The sequence below is a fragment of the Bactrocera latifrons genome, unplaced genomic scaffold (genome assembly GCF_001853355.1).
Source record: "Bactrocera latifrons isolate USDA-ARS-PBARC rearing strain unplaced genomic scaffold, ASM185335v1 scaffold_137, whole genome shotgun sequence".
In the NCBI taxonomy this organism is placed as follows: Eukaryota; Metazoa; Arthropoda; class Insecta; order Diptera; family Tephritidae; genus Bactrocera; species Bactrocera latifrons.
This window is the reverse complement of record NW_017534819.1, coordinates 680,459-702,161: the sequence shown is the minus strand read 5'-3', so window position 1 is coordinate 702,161 and position 21,703 is coordinate 680,459. Positions and strand designations below refer to the sequence as shown.

Genomic DNA, 21,703 nt, shown 5'->3' with positions numbered 1-21,703 from the left:
TTCTCAGAGACTCGATTACTTGAATTTTTTTCCGTTTTGTTGCGACTATGTAAACCTTTGTCAAGGTGAAGACTGTTAATGGTGATTTGGTCAGCAGAGTCGGTTAATGAAAAAACAAACTGTCAAAGTTCTCACAATAACAAGTAAATTAGAAGAGGGTAGCAGACACAGCTTTTATCGGGGTTCACAATTGAAATGACTTAAATAAGTTCACATTCATTAATTGTTGATTTTATGTACAAAACTCGCTCATATAATTACTTATACAATTATATTCCTTGAAAAATGAGTAGGAAGATGCTTTGTCGACTTTGTTATTTGAATAGCTAACGGTTGTTACAAGATATATATGTTGAAACATATTTACGTATATACTGTTCTAATTTGTGGTGCAATTTTAACTATTCATTAAAATGTCTCACTTTGCTAAGCCAACACATTTGTTTCTTTCTGATTGTATTCTCCTAAATGTGAATTGCCAACAATTTGGATATGAAGTAGAAATAATATGGAATATTTAAAATAATTATTTTAAATTTAATTTAATTGTAAATTTAAATAATTATTTTAATTAATTTGTGTATTTCTAAAAAAAAATAATTTTAATAAAAACGTATTTGGCGGCTACTTGACACTACTTCATTTCGTATGCAATGGTGCGTTCATTGCGTACTCCATAAATTCTCTTAGTGAAAGTCAATATGATCAATAAAGTGTGTGCCCATCACAGCCGGAATTCGTAGTCAATAAAATACATTTCTCTGTGTATACAAATACGCAGAGGCAGAGGCAAAACATACGCAGTCGAAGGGTTGTGGGAAGGCGCACACGAGGTAAATAACCCAGAACAATTGCTTTCAATCCTTTCAAACATAAGTTCGTCAATAAATACTCGACAACACCACCTGACCAATGTTTTCCTTTATGTTGTATGCTTGTTGTATTAGAGGAGAAAATATTTGTAGTTTCATGTCTGGACAATGCTACTTAGACTACTTAGAAAGTCATACAATAAATACATACAAAACTACAATACAATATGAATGCATACATATCAATTCATATGAAACTGCGATAGAAAGAGAATTATAGAAAATATTGCTAGACAATGTTGGTATTATTATTATGTAATTKTTGTAAGTTGAATAAGAAAAACTTCAAAAATTTAAAAAATAACAACAATAGCAGTAAATAATAAAATATAATTTATACACAATCTTCTTATTTAATTAAATGATTTTCCTACGTCTAGAGCTATCCGCATCGGGTAATACTTTTTGAACATTTTTTGGAAAAGTTAGTGAAGACGGTGTATGTAAGCAAGCAAAGACCATATTTCTCAAAACTTGCTTCATCTTGGATTGGCTCAAAGTCTGGTTAAAACGCTAAATTCACCATTTTTCCGTATCAGTAGCTCCATTTAATATAAAAGTAGTTTCTCCTTAACACTCGCAGTTTATCTAGTTGTTGTTTAAATTCCGCCATTTCCTACTTTTTTAAAGAAAAAACACAAAGTCTTTAAATTTATCGAGGAAAGTTTATTATCATTCGAAAGAACATACCTTTGGTATTTTTTTTTATGAATATCTCCTTCAACTATTGGCGCCTACGTTTCAGATGGTCCATCCTTTCAGTCCAATTGTCGATGACTCGTTCGATCATTTCGACTAGTAACTGGCTAACGGCACACATGATGTTTTGCTCCAAGGCCTGAATTAAAGTGGAATTGCCGGCATAGAGTTTAGGCTTTACATATCGTCACCGTACAAAGTCGAACGGTGTGATACCACACGATCTTGGTGGCCAATCCACCGGTGCAAAACGGGAAATTAGCTCCTCACCGAAGTTTTCTCTCAATAAATCGATTAACTGATGCGATATGTGGGAAGTGACGCCGCCTTGTTGAAACCAAATGTCGCTGAGCTCACAAGCTTCAATTTCAGGCATCAAATAGTCGGCTATTACGGTGCGATAACGATCACCAATGACGGTTACGTTCGCACCGTCATCATTCCACAGACCCACAAAACACAAACCATTATTACCTCTGAATAAAGTGGCAGCTCTTGAATCTCTTTAGCTTGCTCTTTCTCCCGAGCCAAAAACCTTATCGCTAAAGAAAATTTGCCTTGAAAGCATCGGATCTTCTTGGAACTCTTCAAGAGCCCATAAAGCGGGGCGATGTCGCTTGGGAAGATCGAGCGGCTTCAGCGCTAGCACAAGTTGTATTTTGCACGCCTTCAATTTAAGATGCCTACATAAAATAGGGAAAGTCGTTCCGAATCGCTGCGAACGCTGCGTAATGAAGTTGAACGATTTGTAAACGTTGTTCAGGCCTAAATATCCATGATGAAACAATACTCTTTGCAGTCGGAGCATAGAATTGGCAAAAACTGTAAACTTTCCAAACCATACAAATTGAAGCTCTAAGTAATAATGATAATTATACATACGCGGATAAAATAATCTTAAAACTCCAATTACTGCTTTTAGCTGTCATAAATGGTACTCTAAACAATAATTATAATATATTTAAATGTACATAAAAAAGTCATAATTTAGCCTCAAGTACGAATATTTTGATGAGTGTGTGAATGGTAACAGATTGCTCCAAAGTACGAAGCAAACTTATTTCATATAATTTTAAACACATAAAAATCGTAAAGTTATGGCTTCCACGAGTCAACACAGCGCCATTAGATGGCATAATTTAGACAACAAAGTTCCAAATCTATGGTTGACAGAAGGACGCGTAACACACGCAAACGCAACAATACAAGTTAGACATGTTGAAAACCCAAGCGAATGTGGCGCGTTGCGTGCGCCCAGCCAAACATAAGTACATATGTATACATATATATAAATATAGTATATATATACAATTGTAGCAAAATATATATTTATGCCTGCGTGTACTTTCGCTGGCACTTGAAAGCAACACGAGTGCTGACACTAAGTCACAAGAGTACTTATACACCCCAGTGGACGCACCACACACACCCACACACATGTACGCATAGATGGGTATGAGTGTGTGAGCACCAATGTACTTACTGCTCACGCCCGCTGAGCTAAGCATATATAGAAAAAGTAGTAGGTCGCGTGGATGAGAGTGTTTGCAACACGAAGTGTCTTACATTTCCCAATGTGAAAACGGAATTGTTAAACGCATACATACACACAGAGTTTGCATATATTTTTGTGCAATAGATTTAAGGTTGTATCCTTAACTATCCGCGCTGAACGATTTATGAACACTGCCACTTATTGTCGGCACTTTTATGATTCACTTTATGGAAGGCAATAAATTGCAAGACGACCACCGATTGCAGGCATGTGTGTGTGGGCAAGAGTAGGTGTTTGTTTACGCATATGACTTGTAGGACATCTCAATAATCAACAGCTAAATAAACAAGCGAAACTGCCGAAGGCTAGCACAAAGGCATTAATGCGAAAAGTGCAAACGTAATGGGCGAAAACCAACTCTTCACATGTGCATGTGTGTATGTGTGCGAGCAACGCTTTTCATTACATTGCATACGAGCTCGTATAGCTGCAATTAAATATTGTACTTTGTGCCTGATTTCGTTGTTGTTACAATAGTGATTTATGCCTCATGTGTTTCTCTCCTTCTTCCGCTGCCTACAATGCTCCTTCGGCTGTCAACGTCAGCGCGACCATTAAAGCGCCGCGTCTACAGATTTTCACTAATTCCACGCTTCAACACGCGCTATGTGCATTAATAAATGATTAACCATGGAAACAATGAAAATTGTAGGCGATAATGTATTAAGACAAATGAGTAGCGCAGAGCCAGAGTTGAATGAGCGCAAGAACATATAACAAATCATGCGGGAGCGTTTATTTATAGCCAGAGAGGATGAGATGTCTGTCCATTGCAATGAATGTGTGCAATAATTACCAACGCAATGGAAAAAGCTATTAAATGATGAAAGATAGGAAAAAGTTATAAAAAAAAAAAAAAAAAAAAAAAAAAAAAAAAAAAAAAAATACTTATTATGCGCTGGTACTGAAGCTTCAATACCCTTCTATAATATAAAAGTNATGCGGGAGCGTTTATTTATAGCCAGAGAGGATGAGATGTCTGTCCATTGCAATGAATGTGTGCAATAATTACCAACACAAAAAAAAAAAAAAAAAAAAAAAAAAAAAAAAAAAAAAAAAAAAAAAAAAAAAAAAAAAAAAAAAAAAAAAAAAAAAAAAAAAAACGTTAAATGCGCTTGTACTGAAGCTTCAATACCCTTCTATAATATAAAAGTTTCCTTACATTAACTTGATTTCTAGCGTACAGTATGGCAGCTATATGCTGTAGTGGTCAGATACTGGCCGTTCCGACATCGGAGCAGCCGCTGGAACTTCCTAAGCGACATCGCTTCACTCTTGAATAGTTCCAAGAAGATCCGATGTTTTGGAGCCAAATTTTGTCTAGCGATGGGGTCCATTTCTGGCTCAATTGGAATCTAAAGCAATAATGTTCCGCATTTGGGATGCAGAACAATAACAAGAGATTCAAGAGCTGCCGTTTCATCCAGAAAAACCAACGGTTTGGTATGGTTTTTGACCCGGTGGAATCGTCGGTCCATATTACTTCAAAACTGATGCTGGTGGGAACGTAACCGTCAATGAAGACCTTTATCACGCCATAATGACCGACTGTTTGATGCATGCAATTGAAGCACGTGATCTCTTCGATAAATAGTATTAACTAGACCGTGTCAGTTCCCAATGAATTTATTGAGAGAACACTTCGGTAAGCAGATAATTTCATATTTTCGGCTAGTCAATTGCCCATCAAGATCGTGCGAAGTCACACATTAAGACTTTTTTTCTGTGGGGATATGTAAGTCTCCTTGGAGCAAAACATCACGCTTGTGATTCGCCAGTTACCAGTCTAAATGCTTGAATAAGTCATCAAAAATTAGAGTCAACGGATGGACCATCTAAGATGATTGAAAGATAATCTTCCAAAAATAAATGAGAAAGAATGCTTTTTCGAATGTTAATCAAAATTAAAAACATTGTCTTGTTTTTTTTTTTTTTGTTTTTTAAATAGGGAACCTTGAAATGGTTCACCCTTTATCTGATATCCATAATAAGATTGAGTACAGATTTTGAAATGAAAATTGGTTTCGAAACATTTTTTTATATTGGTAACGGCTTTATTAAGACATTACTTCCAATAAACTTACATGCATTAAGCAAATTTTATACTCTACAAAAGGTTTTTCGACACAAAATTCCGAACGCATCGATAGAACGGTAAACCAAAAATCGCTAAGCTGTGAAGTTATCCACAAAATTTCATTTAGAATTATTTTTCAACTAAACCACAGGCAAAATATACATTTTTAGAATAAAATAAAACAAGACCTTATACGTTTTTTTTTTGTTTTTGTTGTTTTGAACCGTAAAATATAAGTCTTTCGGCTGAATTGCGAGTAAGAATTTCGCTCTCGTTTCAATCATCCTGAAACTGCTAGCTTGATATGAGATGTCAATTGCGCACAAATCCACAAAGTGTCGAATAATAATGAAAATGTCAAGAACATAAATTCTTATATTTCACTTTTTTAAGCATTTAAGATGATATTTGTGTGTGTTTGTATGGTACATAAACCATGAAAAAATATTTCCTCTCAAAAATAAATGTTATTTCGGTTATTTTAAAATTTGTTTCGGCTCATTGACTTTCAATATCGGTTTCTTTCGCTCAATATAACAGCGAATGCTACCAAGAGCTACCTTAAAAGCAAACAAAATAACCAACAACACAATTTACTTTAAGTACGATGTTAAAATTTATATGTATGTGTATACGCACTGAATTTGTTTATCGGCAATCCTTGCGGTCAAGCAACAGCGATTATTTTGGCAATTTCGGGTTAATGAATGAACTTTTGCCTCTGGCATCAAAAATTGGCAATCAATAGGAAAAATACGCGCTCCTTGCCCAGCACACATGGTTGTACATGTGTATGTGTGTGGCTTGTGTGCTGCCGAAAGCAAACATGAAACTAACATCCACCTGATGCTGATATTTGGCAACGCGATATCAACGCCTGATTCATTGGGCGCAACAATTCGCTGCCGTATTTTCCGCGTCATGCCGCTTATAATGGCTATTTCACGCATTTGTTTACAAAATATCGTTTTCACCGATTTCTCCGACCGATTGCGGAATGAATGCTTCAATTTACCAATATCCCTTTATCTTGATTATAGTTGTTGCTATTGTTGCTTTATTTAGAATTTCCACGCAGTCCAACGACACGCAGCCGAATACTACATGAGTAACCTAAATATCCGTGTCTGTGTGTGTGCGATAGAATGTGTGCCAGGCAGTGAGCCAACAAGTGATTGAGAAATTCGGTGAACAACGCACAATTTCACTTTCATATACACACACCCACGTACACAAACGCACATGCTCACATTTCACTCAACATTTAAAACGTTCGCTTTCATTTCAGTGTTTGTTATTGGAGTTCTAGCATTTAGTACATGTTTTGTTGATGGGCAAATAGTGCATTGACTACATATGTACTAATAGATGTCTGTATGTGGTTGCCACCTGGCTGCCACATTCGCTGCTTATTGGCGGCGTATCATGTGCGTGTATGTGTATTTACATAGGCGCACATGTTTTTGTGCTTTGTGTCTTGTTCTTTTTTCAATGAAGCGCGTTTGTTTATTTGTGATTTTGTCTATTTCGGATCGATTTCAGGCAATGCGCCTCACCTCCCTTGGAACCAAGGCAGTGCAAACAAGCAAAAAATTACTTACAATAGGGCATGTCTGCGCGTAGCAAATGTAGACTGACAAGCTGACAGGCTGCAAAACTGATGAGATTTATTTTGTTTGCACACAATTTGGCTGCGAAAGTAGCGCGACCACTATTTATAAAGCAGCAGAAGCCATATTAAATGCATTTAATTTTGTGGTAAAATACAAAATTTTGACGATGCAAAATATATTGAAAATCTTAACACAAATTTAAATAGAACAGTTAGAAAGAGCCCTTATAAAATCACTCTTTTGAAGTTTTAATGAAACCAAATTAGAGTTTTTTTGGTTTCATTAAGGTTTCCTAGCAAGCTTTTTATGAAATTTTTTGACTTTAGGCATAACAGCAAATCGACATTGTATAGCAGGTTGTGCAATAGGTTTTGTCGTTTGATAAGAAGAACACAATTTTATGATTCAAAGTGCACTTTATCTTTTAGTATAATCTCAATGAACATTTATATACTTGTTAAAACGATCCTCCCTCCAATACGTAGATCCCATCGCTGAAGTGAGAATCCGAAAGGTCTGCAAAATACGCTTCAAGAGACATTATAACCTCTTCATTTGATAAAAAAACGGTTGCCACGCATACGATTTTTGTGTTCTGGAAACAAATGGAAGTCGCTGCGGGCCGAATCTGGTGAATATAGTGGATACTGCAGCAATTAGAACTTTCATTCATAGATTTTAGCCATTGTCAAAATGCTCTTGTTGCACGGTGCATTGTCCTGATGAAGAACGATTTTTTTCTTCTGCACACTGGGTCATTTTTCATACATTTTTCTTTTCAATTGGTCCAAAAGGTTGCAATGATATTCAGAATAAATTGTTATACCAAGTAATCCACAAAGAAAATTTCTCTCGTATTCTAAAATAAAAAAAAGCTGATGTCATAACCTTCTTGGTAAATTTCCGGACACGAACTTTTTTTCAAAGCCGAACAACTAGATTCACACCACTATTTAGGTTTCTGTTCTGATTCGCCACGGCGCCATATCAGGTGAATACGGGGAGCGATTAATGGTTAAAATACGATTTTTGGTCAAATAATCCGTCACAAGCGTGGATCGATTAGACGGCGCATTATCGTGCAACAAACGCCAACTTTCATCTTCGTGAAATTCGGCCCGAACACGTAGAATACGTCGCACCAAACGCTTCAAAACTTCAAGGTAGAATACCGCATTAACGTTTTGTCCGGGTGGAACAAATTCTTTGTGGACAATACCCTTGGAAGCATCAAAAGAAATCAGCATTGTCTTAATTTTTGACTTCTCCAATGAAAATTTTTTGGGTTTTAGCTACTCCGGTGCCTTCCATTCAGCCCTCTGCCGTTTTGTTTCGAATCATATTGGAAACACCACGTTTCGTCACCAGTCACAATGTTGTAAAGAAAGTTTATGTACTTTTTGACCTCTTTAATGATGTCCTTCAAATGTTGGATTCTGAGCAATTTTTAGTCGTCAGTCGAACCGTTCGTAAGCACAAATGTTTGGTCAAAATGCGATAAATCGATGTTTTGGATATGTTCAGTTCTATTTTCATGAATTTCAATGACGATTTCGGCTGATTTTTGATGAATTCACGCACAGATTTTGATTGGCCCACATGTTGATCGTCATTTCAGTCCTCACGACCACTTTGAAAACGTTGAAACCACTCGTGCACTCTGCAATCATCGCCATAAACTTGTTTCATCAATTAAAACGTTTCGGTAAAAATTTTACAAATTTTAAAACAAAATTTAATGTTTGCTCTTTGTTCGAAGCTCATTTTCGCACCGATAACACAAACAGACTGACATTCAAAACGCAACAACTTCACTTCCAATCAATAAAATGTCATGTAAATCTCACTGGACAATAGATGAAGATAGCACCAGTCGACCTATAGATGGCGGCACCAGGAGGCTCTAGATTCAGAAAGTCCTTTTTACTTTGGAATACACCTTGTATCATTTCTATGGAAACTAAATAATTTTGACTTTGGTCATTTTAAGAAGGCTCTCGACGAGATCTTGTATCAACAAGTTAAGAAAGAGATCTTTAATCAAAATATGTGTAAAGATATACTCACATAAACACATAATTTACATGTATCTGCCTTAGAAGCCGTTTTTCTTTAGACTAAAGAAAACTCTAGAAAGCTTATTCTTGCTTTTATAGGTTGGTAAGTTTTTTATGCTGAATGAAATTTTGGTGGCATCCAACTCAGAAGGTCTGATCTTATATGATAGGCGTGAATATTAAAGGGTTATATACAGTTAGAAGGCCGAAAAATAGCGAATTTCCCAGAATTTTTTCAAAAAAAACGTTTAAATTTTTTAATTCAAACATTTGTACACATATTAGTATTAGTTTAGTAAGATTTATTTGAAAAGAAACTACAGCTGATCTCTGCAAATAATATGTTGTGACTGTTACTCCGATACTGTGATGTAATGCATTAAAACACTTTTGAGTTCAGAGCTCTACATGCATAGTTAATTTTGATTGTCGATAATAAATATATTAAGTAATAATATAAATCTCAAAGGCAGGCAGTATTGCCAAACCGATAAAGAAAATTCTCATTTTGCCATGGATTCTAATATATTATATGTAACAACAATCATTGTCTTAATTAATTCTCTCAGCTTGTGGTTATGTGGACTTGTTAATGCCCCCAAAGCTTGCCGAGCATTACCGCAATCGCTACTTAGGAAAACAGCGCTCGATGTCAATATTCCAAAGCTGCTTATGTGCACTCATGTACACTTTGATATGCCGTGAGTGCTCGTGGTTATGTCGCATGTCTGGACCATCTTCATCTAATCCCATTCATAAATACATAATTATATGGCGAATTACGTGCGCGTGCATAAATGTACATAGAACTACAGAAATGTGAAAAGTAAAAGTAATAAGATAATGCGCTATAATTCCAACACATAGAGTATGTATATGCATGTAAGTGTGTATGTGCGCGTTTCTGTCACACCTTTATGCAAAAGACGTGGCAGAATGCCCGCAATGCGCATAAACTTGGCTATTGCTTCTGACAGCTCTTTTGTTAGCAGCTTCACACTGGTGGCTAACCCATCAACTCACACAAGAATTCATGTGCTCACACACACACACACGTGCTCGAGTGCGGCCCAGAGCAATGCACCGCAAGAGGAAGCGTAGTTTGTGACGCACGCGGTGGGCGCTCGCAGTCTTCACATTAAAGGCGAATTTTCTTATGACTCAGCAGCAGCGCACTCACACTCTCACATAATATTTAAATATGTTTGCAGGAGTGTGTTTGCGTGTGAGTGTGGAAAGTCACCTTAATCAGCGCGTTAATTGGCTTGTTTGTGTTCTGTTATTCGTTCGTTTTTTGCCTTTTCTGCCGTTGCTTGTCCGTTCGCCGAGCTGTTTCACCTGCATGCGACTTTGTTTACATTGTAATTAATCGGATGATGCGTAGGAAACACAGTAGCAACGGTAATTATTACATACTGACACTGTTGTGCGATTACTAAATGGATGTAAATGCGCTGTAATTAAATCAATTTCTTCTTTAATGCATTACGTAAAGCAGACTACAGAAATTCGTAATTTCCTTACTTAGTGAAAACGAGTGTCAAGATTTTTTCATGCTGAGCAAATTGAATTTTCTTTGTATCATATAAATATATATGTATACATACATTTATATTTCACTGTTCGAGCTTATATTGTTGCGTGTGTGTTATGTGATATTAACATGTCACATACTAAAAAACTAGTCATATAAAGTAAAGTCAGCCGGATGTTCGAAAAGCTTGATATTAGTTATAAGGGAGGAAGTCAAGTTCCACCCAATTATATCCATTTTAAGAACAATGCTATACTGTTATGCATAAAATACGTTCTGAAATTTTTATTGAGATAACTCAAACATTGGCTGATATTGAAGTATTCACCTGATTTAAGCCATTTTTAGCATGCAGACATACAATTGTTAGAGACGTAGCGGCTTGAACAGTTTTTATTGGATTTGATTAGTTTTTGATCATAAGTTGGCATACACTAAAGATACTATTCGTGCAAAGTTTAATCCCGTTAATTGCTTCTTGGTTTGTATACTGGAAAGTAAAAGAATCAAGTGGAAGTTAAAGTTGTTCTATATGGGAAAAAGGCGTGGTTATCGTTCGATCATTCGCGCATTTTCACAATGTGACATAGGAATATGTAAAAATACAACATACCACATTTTGTCGAAATCGGTTGGTCGGGTCTCCAGATATGTGATTTCACCAAAAAATTAGCGCCCATCGTCCAATTTTTACACCGGCTCTCATATAGCGCTCTCATACCATCTAGGTGCTTAAATGCCTCTAGCATATTTAGTTATTAATTTATCATAGTAGTTTTTAACAGTACCGTTATATGGGGGTGAACCGGGTTACACTCCGATATCATCCATTACCATACTGTCGGTATAAGTTCTTTATATGTTTTCGGTTAATGGCGATTTATGGGCGTAGAAGTGCTCCAATTACGCCCATCTACGAACTCAAAATTCTTTTCATATTACATACCAAGTTTCATTGTGATATCTCAATTTTGAGCCAAGTTACAACTTTCACACACGGACGGGCAGACTGATAGTCAACCGTATTTCAACTTTTCTCGTTACCCTGATCATTTATATACATATATATTTATATATATATATATATATAAATCCATATCTATCTCGCTTAGTTTTAGGTGATACGTACAACCGTTAGCTGAACAAAATTATAATACTCTGTAGCAACTGATTGCAAGTGTATAAAAATACCTCTACTTGGATCACCCGGTATATGCTATATTAATCTTATCGTCGATTTCGACAGATGTGAGCTATAGATGCCATATAATGTCAGATATTTTGTTTTCAAAATTTACTGGTTCAATAATAGTTGGGGACCACGGCGTATACATGACATTTATTAAGCGTTTCATATTTGATAATTTTAAATAGAAAGGGTTTTTACTTTATATAGCTTATAAAAAACATAGTTAAACTTTACATTCATATCTCAATAGTTTTTGAGTTGAGCCGTTTAAGAGTGAGTACCTGCCGGTGACGGCTTTACCTTACGGTGCTTTCTTTGAATCCCATAGATCAATACCATGCGTTGATCAGCACCCCAAAGTATAAATGCATTTTGCACGTATTTTTGTTCCAATTATTTTAGGTGGATAGTCACACCTTTGCCACCTTGCTCGGGTGCGAGACCGATCTAAAACCTCTGCCGTACTTTGGCCGCAGTGCGACTCCACATTGGGTTTTTCAACCCTACCTGCCTTTAGGTTTCAATCACGGCCGCCACGAGTATCCGCAAAGGGTAAACCCAATGAGCAGATTGAAGTAAACTCCAAGGGCTAACTGCTCCCCGTGGTACGAGGTTATACGCTCTGATAAGACTTTGAAACTTTTGCAACTACCAGTTGAGCGCCCACATCTCAATAACTGGTGACATTTGTCGCTTGAATGTCAAATGAAATCAATTGTCCTTATATTAGCAATTTCATCTGACAAAAACTATGCTGAAATTTCTAGGCAAGCCCAGAAAGAAAGACACCATTTTAGTCGCCTCTTACGACAGGCATACTTTACCACGGGTAAGAACTTACCCCTACCGGAAGGGGGAAAATCATCATTTATCAATCACTTCAGCTGTGCTGGACCTTTCATTACCACCGTCGTTTAACTCAAAAAATATTTACTGTTTGTCTTCAAAACTCTTAAAGTGAGCTTTCTCGAATTACATATATCTTAAAACAATTGATGCATTAATTTTTTTGAATTCCAAAAATCTCCTTTTTTACGCCGTCACAGTAGTATTCCCCTTAAATATTTCTATCTATAGCTTTATATTGATATATACTTGTATCTACATATATCTTTATTGTGATGTCTTGCCTTTATAAAATTGAATTCATTGATAAAGCATTGCTTAGTAGGTTTTCACCAAATAAAAAATTTATTGACGTCATAAGCTTTGATTTTAAGCGCTATTGCAGCAAATCACCATTTGATGAGGCTTAAAAGTGCCGACCATAAAAACATGTAACCTGAGCCACCACACGGAAAGGCATTGCAGCAGAACATTTCATTCAAAGGCGCATACATTCATTCACACACATTTATTACCACATTAAAGTGTAAATTTGCTGTTCACAGACACGCAGATTTTAATTTCTAATTGAAAGTACACTAAATGCAATTTTATTTCGCCACAAATGCCAAAGTTTATATGCGCTATGAAAAATGGTAAGAGAGAAAATTTATTTGGTTGAGAAATGCATTTAATAAACGGCAAATTCTGACAAGACATTAATTTAAATTTGCTATGACACTTCAATGAACGACTATTGTGAAAACGCAGCAAGATTTACTAGACTCTTAATTAATGGCAACGCATTTTTGAATGAACGCGTAATTACTAGAAAAAAATGCAAACGGAGCCAAAATAAACAAAAGCATTCGCGCAGTTGAAAGAAGAAAGCGTTAAATAAAAAAAAAAATACACATTTTTGGCAAAAAAGACTGAAGAACGTAGAAGTCTCTACTAACACCAGAACGTCCTTTGGCGTATGCAAACAAAGATTACACACAGCACAAGGTCAAGCACACGCAAAAACACGAACAACAAAAGTTGCGAACACAAATATTTATTTAAGCGCCATAGCAAACGAACAAAGTCGAATGTTTAAATTAAAAAAAATAGAAAAAGGAAGTGAAATTTCGAAAAGTAAATGTACAATCTGCGGAATGTTTTGAACTTTTGTAGAACATGCCCGAAGTAATCGCCAGCAGCAACAATGCTCAACTAGTACTTTCCAAAGCAGCTGCGGTGGGGAAAACAAAACAAAGCAATGGATCAACAACAACAAAACATGCCAGCAAAAGTACTGCTGCTGCTAATATAAATAGCATGAGTGTATTTATTATGTTGCAACAGCTGGATTACAAGTAAAGTTGAAAGGAATTAAGGCTAGCAGGACTCCCTCTCTTAAAAGTTATGAGTTAACTGGAAAAGATTTTCCGAAAAAAAAAAATAAATTTTTATAAAACAAAGGCTTTTTTTTTTAATAATTTAAGCCGTCTATGCGTTGAAAATTTTACAATAGCTTTTATTCGGCAACCTCATAGCAAGGCCCCTGAGTTGCCAATGGTTTGCGGTTATAGCTATGAGTAAGAATATACTTCTCCAGCTATTTAGCTCCATTCCTGGAGCATTTGATCCCTTTCATGCTTCGAAGTTGTGATATTGTCGCTTTTAGATTCTTCTGTGTAGATTAATAAAATATGTTCTCTGACTATATTTCTTCTTTTCTATTTCCGATTATAGAAAATTCAAATGAAATTTTGCAAGGAAAGGGGTCTATATTGGGTAGTCGAAAAAGTATTTTCGTATTTTGTCACTAGATGTCGATACCATATAGCGTTGGAAGGGTTTAACAAAAAACACAAAAAAAAAAAAAAAAAATTTGGGGTAAATTACGAAAAGACTTTTCCGACTACCTGATGTAAAAGCTGTAACTTGTCCGTCAACTTATATTATTTAAAATAAAAAAAAAAACATTATATTATAAATCGATGCTACAGTTTGTGAAAAAATATTGTATTTACTTTAGAATATTAAAATATCATCCGTTTTTAGGGAAAAAAATCTTAATATCAAGCAGAAAACCGAAAGAAATGTGAAATGGCAAAATGTGAGACAATAACAAAAAGCCACAAACAAACCAAAAAATGATAAGCAGCCAATAAAATACTAACTGAAAACTTTAGTGCATTTGAAAAACTAAATTTCCAACGAAAACTTAAATGACAAAACTAAAATACTGCGCTACAATAAAAAAAGCTATAAAAAAGTTGAGCAACCGCAGAAGACCGCATCCGTCGGAGGATGAAATGCCACACATCAATTACTCGTAAAACGACAATTTCTATGAAGACTGATTTTGTTTAGTTAGAAACTAACAGATATTCGAAACAACTGTGTAACGCACACAACTACGAAGACGCCTAGAAGTGCACACAACTAAAGGCGAACTCAAAACTCACAATATGGAAAGCAGCGATAGACTGCTCTATCGCAAGCGTTGTTTCACCAGCATCGGCAGCAGTTGTACGATGGAGCAGAAAATTCTAGTACTGATGGCAGTCGTGATAGCAAATGCCTGTATAGCAGGTAAGTGTGCCTGAGACTATACTTTCAACAAGCTACTATAAAATGTTAATACTTATTTAGCATTTAAGATATGCATCTTTATTTAGGTGATATGAAAGAGTTGATCATTAATCTATCACCAGTTTCCTTAATTTAAGAACTCAAAACAATTTTTCGTACACTTGTATGTATAATAGGATATTTGGGAGCGATTTGTTAAAATATAATATTTATCACCAACAACAATAATACTACAACGTTTTCACATAATTTAAACCAAATGTTTATTATCGACTTCAAAATAGACTCAGAAGCCAATACCAGCATGCCAGCGCTTTATCCATTCCTCTATAGACTTGATAAACATTAACCAAAATGTGATGCGTCGATTCACAAGAGAAGTTCAGATCACCTGCTATCCTTCTCATACAATTATAATGGTTTTTAAGAAAATTTTCTTTAGTTTTCTCGATCCTATCGCTTCTTCTTTATTGGCGTAGACACCGCTTACGCGGTTATATCCGAGGTTAAAACAGCGCGCCAGTCGTTCTTCCTTTTAGCTGTTTGACGAATTGGAAATTACAAAAGTCGCCAGGTCCTTCGCCATTTGGTCTTTCCAACGGAGTTGAGTTCTTCCTCTTCCACTGCTTCCCTGCGGGTTCTACGTTGCATACATTTAGAGCTTTACTTGCATCCATTTGTACGACATGAACTAGCCAGCGTAGCCGCTGTCTCTTAAGTCGCTGAACTATGTCAATGTCGCCGTATGTATCTCGTACAGCTCATCGTTCCATCGATTGCGCTATTTATCAGAAGCTTTTTCTCAAAAAACTCGTAAAGCCGACTCATAAGATGTTGTCATCTTTCATCAACATAAAAAGTTGAACCTGAAATAAATGTGTACACTTTTTATCGTCACATTTGGGATTTTGGTATTTCATATGTTATCTGTATGTTTCCATATCTTCAGTAGATAGTCTAAATGTGGGTCATATTTAGTTATTTCCATTAAAGAGTCCACGTAACTTCAAATCATCTAGAATTAAAAAAATCGAACTCTTTATATAGTATGCTTTCATAGTTTTTTATATACTGAAGCCTTTTCAGCTCTGCAAAAGAACAGCTGCCTTAATTTTAATCTCATACAGCGTGGAAGCAGCGTGCCTTCCTTTCTTAGTAAATACATCTGTTGTAGCATTTAAAATTAAAATTGCTAATACAGACCGGCCTTTGTACAAAAATAAAAGAACGTGAGGCAACAAAAACAAGATACTTGCCACACTTTCATTACTTGACTCAGCCAACCTTTGAGGCACACAATCACTTAGCACAGGGATCCAGTGCGCGATGAGACTCAAATAGAATCCTGTGAAATTAATTTTTAATTTTAGCAAACTTTTCTTCAGTTATGCAAGCATCATATCTTGTGATTCTGTTTTTTTGTTTGCTTCTGCTGTTTACACATCTCAATTTTGCCAAGTAAGAAACGCTTGCATAAACACCATATTCGCTTCTTATGCAAATTTGCGTTGTTTTGCCTGAATTAATTATCCTCCAGTCCTACTCACTACCATTTATTTGCTCGTGCATGTGAGGAATACAAGGCAATAACAATAAAAATGAATAAATATCTAAATTTATTATCTTTGAGTGTGTGTCTGTGTGTGTGGGTGCTTGTGTGCATTCGTTTCTCAGCAGTGGCTTGGTGAATCTCCCTTTTATTCGTTGCCTTATAAGCTTATGTGTGCGCAGATCTTACCTTTTCACTTTCCAGCACTATGCTTGACAGCTCATCCTCCGCCTGATCCTTTGCGCTCTGACGCGTTCTGCCACTGCATCACTTGCAGTCCTCTTGATAAAAGTGTGTGTCGAATTAAGTGCTGTCTGTTCTCTTATTCGCTTCAGTTAGGAACATGCTTTATGCTGCTCTTGTGTGTGGACGGTGGCGCAGAGAGGCACTCGTATATTCGCATATTTACAGGAGTATGTTTTAATTATTCAAGTGTGCTCATACATTTGCCATTTGTGTAAGGTAAATAAGAAGTAAATTCGCACAGCCATGTGTGTATTAAAAATACAAATGCATTTTGGTAGATATTTAAAGTGCTCTTAATGCTCAGGTTTTCAAATCTTAATAGCTGTCTTATATTAGCGGTATACTTGGAAAACAGAGCTTACTTACAAGTAACTTTGAGTTAAGTTGTTTGAGTTTAAGCTCAACTTAAACTTTAGTTTACACAGGACTGGTTTTTGTACATGTCAAAATATATTATCAAATATGACAGATTATGACAGAAGAGGATCCTACTTAGTTCAATGAACTAAATAAGGCTATAAGTCTATATTAAAAATATTTCCGTGGTTTAGTTTTTGAAAAATGTTACTGAAGATTTGAAACTTCTTCTTTTACCACCTTTTTGTGGTGTAATTGACAATTGCACTTTAAAAAGGTTCTTGAATATTAGTCTTGTTCAGAAATTAACAGCATATCGCATATTTTCCATATTGAGTGAGCTATCCTGAACTAAATAACTGTATATCGTAATTCAAATACATTTAAGGAAAACTTATTTTGAAACTATGGATACCTAATCTTATTTAACTCGAGTGAAAGTGTTACCTGCCTAAGAGCTATTAAACGTAACATCTGTCTGTAAAATTTCCCAATGTTTCAAACGGACAGACATTTTTGGAAGTTTAAATGTTTTCAAATCACAGTCAACAAGTTTCCCTATATACTATATGTATATATGTATATGTATAGATTTTTAATTTTTCCGGGCTCCAGTTAGTTTGGGAGTCTTTCAAGTCTGCATCAGCTATACGTCACCATAAAGTTTCTGGATGTCCGCAATTTCTGGAGCCTTGTGGATTTCAAAAAACAACAGCTCTGCAAATGTCATCGGCATTTTTGGGTAGTGGATGTCCTAACTAGCCAAGCCGTTTATGTTTGATTGTTAGCTCGATGGGCTGTCCGTTGACTAGTACTATAAGATGGCATAATTCTGGTTTGTGCAAATTTTCTTTGTCATAGAGTACAGATTCGGTACCATTCTTGTTAGAGATTAATTTGGTGTTACAAGTAAGTCACAAACCATTAGCTTAAACAATACATATACACCCACCAATGATGATATGTATTGAATAAACATTTCCACCTTAAAAAATTGCCTACACGAGTAGTCTTGCACAACCATTAATCACACGACGTTTTGGCTTATTTTTACCCTTCTCTAAACGAGGAGGACAAACGAATATATGCCAATTAGCCAAAGTTAGCGCGTCCAATGAAATGGGTAATAATGAAACCTTAATCCTGATAATCAAGCACCCACGTGCCATTTGTGCAGATTGATCAGAGTTATCCCTACAAAGTTTGTATTTAATCACCGCAAGGTAACTGAGGTTACACCAACAAAAGCAACTTTCCAAAGTTTCATAACAAATTATAAGCGCTTAATGGTTAACGCTAATGAGAATTATAATTCGCGCCCTTGCATAAACCTACGTACGAGTATGTGTTACTCATATTAGCCATAAATCATACGTTGCATATGATATGTGAGTTTGCGAATGAGCTATGGCTGCGCGCCTAGTAAAAGGTTGACGGATAATCTCAAATAAATGACAAATACGTGTCAAATTAAAGGATTCGCTAGGCTCTTTTCCAGCTTCGGGCATAAATATTTATATGAGCACCAGTAAAATAATTAGTGTGGAAGAGAATAAAAGGAAACTTTTTCAATATAGTCCCTGAATTTATTAATAGTATTTTAGTATATTAAACCATCTGAAAGGAGCTTGGAAAAGGATTTTGTTAGCGGTATTTTCGAAAATAGAATTTTAAATAGTTCTTTATAGAATGAAACTCGCTGTTTTGGTTTGGTTGGTAAAACATAAAAACACTTCGAATTTTAAGAAAGAAAAATACCTTACAAATTCTCATAATGGACCATGAGTACCTCAGAACCAAACTCAACATTTTATATACATAAGTACGCCAATTCACCGAAAGCATTGAAAGTATATATTGTAAAAAAATTTAATAAACCGCAAAATATTTAATTAATCGTCAATATTTGTTTTGTGTCGACTTCAAAGTATAGACGTAATACACTTATGCCTACGATTTTCACAAGCATCTTTTGCAATTGCTTCTTCAGTGAATTTTTTATTATCTCTCTGATCGACTGACTCCACGGAATACAATTTTAGTCAATTTTAGTTTGAGGAATAAGAAAAAATCACTCGAAGCTAAATCTGGTAAGTACGGTGGTTGCTCGATGGTATTCATTGCGTTTTTGGCTTTAAATTTGTGATGGTATTTTATCATCGTGTAAAATCCATGAATTGTTCTTCCACAATTCCGGTCGTTTTCCACGGATGTTCTCATGCAAACGCCACCATACGGCCAAGTATGTCCCTCAGGAACAAGTTCTTGATGGGAGGTGTTTGCATGGCAAACTCATAAGCATCATAAAAATGTGTCATCGGGAGTTATAATACTCTCCATGAATATGGGACCGGGATTCCCACCATCAAGCATACTCAAAGAGATTTGTTTACGGTACTCAAATTCAATTCAGCTTTGTCGGGACGAGTCGAGCAAGAATGCGTTTCATATTCAAAATATCCAACAAAATCACTCGAACGGACTTGGGAGAGATATCGAGTTCTCTTTCCATCTCTCTAACATTTTGTTTGTTTTTCATTTTAGGTGACGATAAATATGTTTCTGTTTCTTTTACAACAAACTTTTCCATCCACTTTTCATATTTATAACACAATTAAAACATTATCATTTTACTCGCTATTATCTCTCCCACTTGGCATTATTTTCGAACAATTTCATTTAATTTAAGTCCCTCTCCATATTTACATTAAACAATTAAGTATTCAAATGTGAAATTAAAATTCAATTGCTTTAAAAATGCACAAGTTTATCGCACGAGTGTTGCTGGATTTTCAAATATTCATGAATCGAGCTGCGCCCTCCGTCAAGAGGATTTATATACACTCATAACTTTTATTGCAATTTACGCAGTGACAATTATGCTAAGCTTAGCAACAAATAAAAAGCTTTCGGCACGTACAAACACACTCTGGTAATTTATTAAAACGCCACACATTTTTTTTTACACACTTTGCCATAAGTCGAGGATTTTGTTGAAAAAGGCGGCTGTTCAACGAAATTGTCACAATTTGGGTCGACGAATTTGGCATAAATTAAATTTTCCCTGATTTACTAAAGTTTTCAATGGAGTATTTGTCAAGCAAATAAAGTGAAATGCCATAAAAACAGAAAAAAATGCGCTTTAAATTGAAATTCAAAAGAGGTCTTAAAAGGGAATAAAACAAGCGTAACGGAAAAAGGGTTCAGTTGCGATCCGGAAAAATTGAAAACCGCAATAAATGGCGTTCGCACAACATCTCAATTTACCAATTTTCACAAATGCTCTTGTGCAGGAATTTTGCCCCTTTTCTTCTCAGAATTTTCCACTTGATTAGTTGCAACAGCAGCAACCGTTTCAGTGGCAGACTTTTGCCTGTGCCGCAAATACGCTTTGTGCCATTTGATAAAGTTACAAAGCATACTTACAAATAAATAAATATACATATACATACATATATATAAACTTCCAGACCGCTTACTTATGGAAATACGCATAAGTGGTTACATGTGCGGTTGTGTAATAGCCGCACAATGTGCATTCGTATAAATTACCATAAATCTAAAAATCATCTGTGTGTGTGTGGTTGGCATTTATGTTGGGTTAACCCTTCTTTGTCGGCAAAAAATGTAGCAGCAGTGGTCGATTTTATTTATGTAACCATTGTTATAGAATTATACGTCTTCTAACAACTCTGATTAGCGACAATATTGTGCACTCGAAAAAGTATTTCCGTATTTTGTCAATAGATATCGTTCCAGTCGTATATCTCCAGTGCTACCAATCACATTGTGTCATACCATATAGTGTTGGAAAGGTAAGACCTTAAGCTTCATTTGACCATAAAAATTAAATTCAGGGAAGTTGGAGAAAAGTTACACCTGTTCAAAAATAAATGCAAATAACGAAAAAATTCGCCAAATTTTTGGAATGCCACGCAAGCCACCAATGAAATTTGTGAAGTTTACGGAGGCGATGCTGCATCAGTTCGTGTCGCACAACAATGGTTCGCTAGTTTCCGTTCTGGAAACTTCGATGAGAAAAATGCACCTAGCTCTGGTCGACCTATCGTTGAAAAAGTCGATGGAATTATGGAAAAGATTGATCAAGACCATCACATAAGCAGCCATAACATCGCCACGGAACTTAACGTACATCATTAAACGGTATTGAACCATTTAAAAAAGGCTGGGTACAAAACGATATTTTGATACCACATGAATTGTCTATGAAAAATTGAGTGGACCGAATTAACATCGATTCTTTGCTAAAATGAAATGAGTCGAAACATTTCTGTAGGGAATGGTAACAGGAGACGACAATAATGTGCGAAAAAGATTATGGTTCAAGCGTGGTGAAGCTCAGCAAATGGTCCCAAAGTCAGTATTGACGCCTCGAAAGGTTATGCTCAGTCTTCGGTGGGATTGTAAAGTAATCATCCACTATGAGCTGCTCCAGCCCGGCAGGTACATTTTTTCTAGATTGGTACGACTGTCTTTAACATTTTTAATTATCTCCGGGTTACAAGTGTTTTTGCAAACAATTATAA

General features: G+C 35.8%; 1 protein-coding gene across 2 annotated transcripts in view; it reads left to right on the top strand.

Moving 5' to 3' along the window:
- The first annotated feature begins 14,558 nt into the window (after window positions 1–14,558).
- The window catches only part of LOC108965235, a 58,725-nt gene continuing 51,580 nt past the window's right edge, over window positions 14,559–21,703 (top strand). For both annotated transcript variants that reach the window (XM_018927502.1, XM_018927501.1), the window contains exon 1: window positions 14,559–15,004. In XM_018927502.1, the coding sequence (XP_018783047.1) occupies window positions 14,881–15,004 (124 nt within the window). In that variant the 5' untranslated portion in view covers window positions 14,559–14,880. The remainder of the gene's footprint in view (window positions 15,005–21,703) is intronic.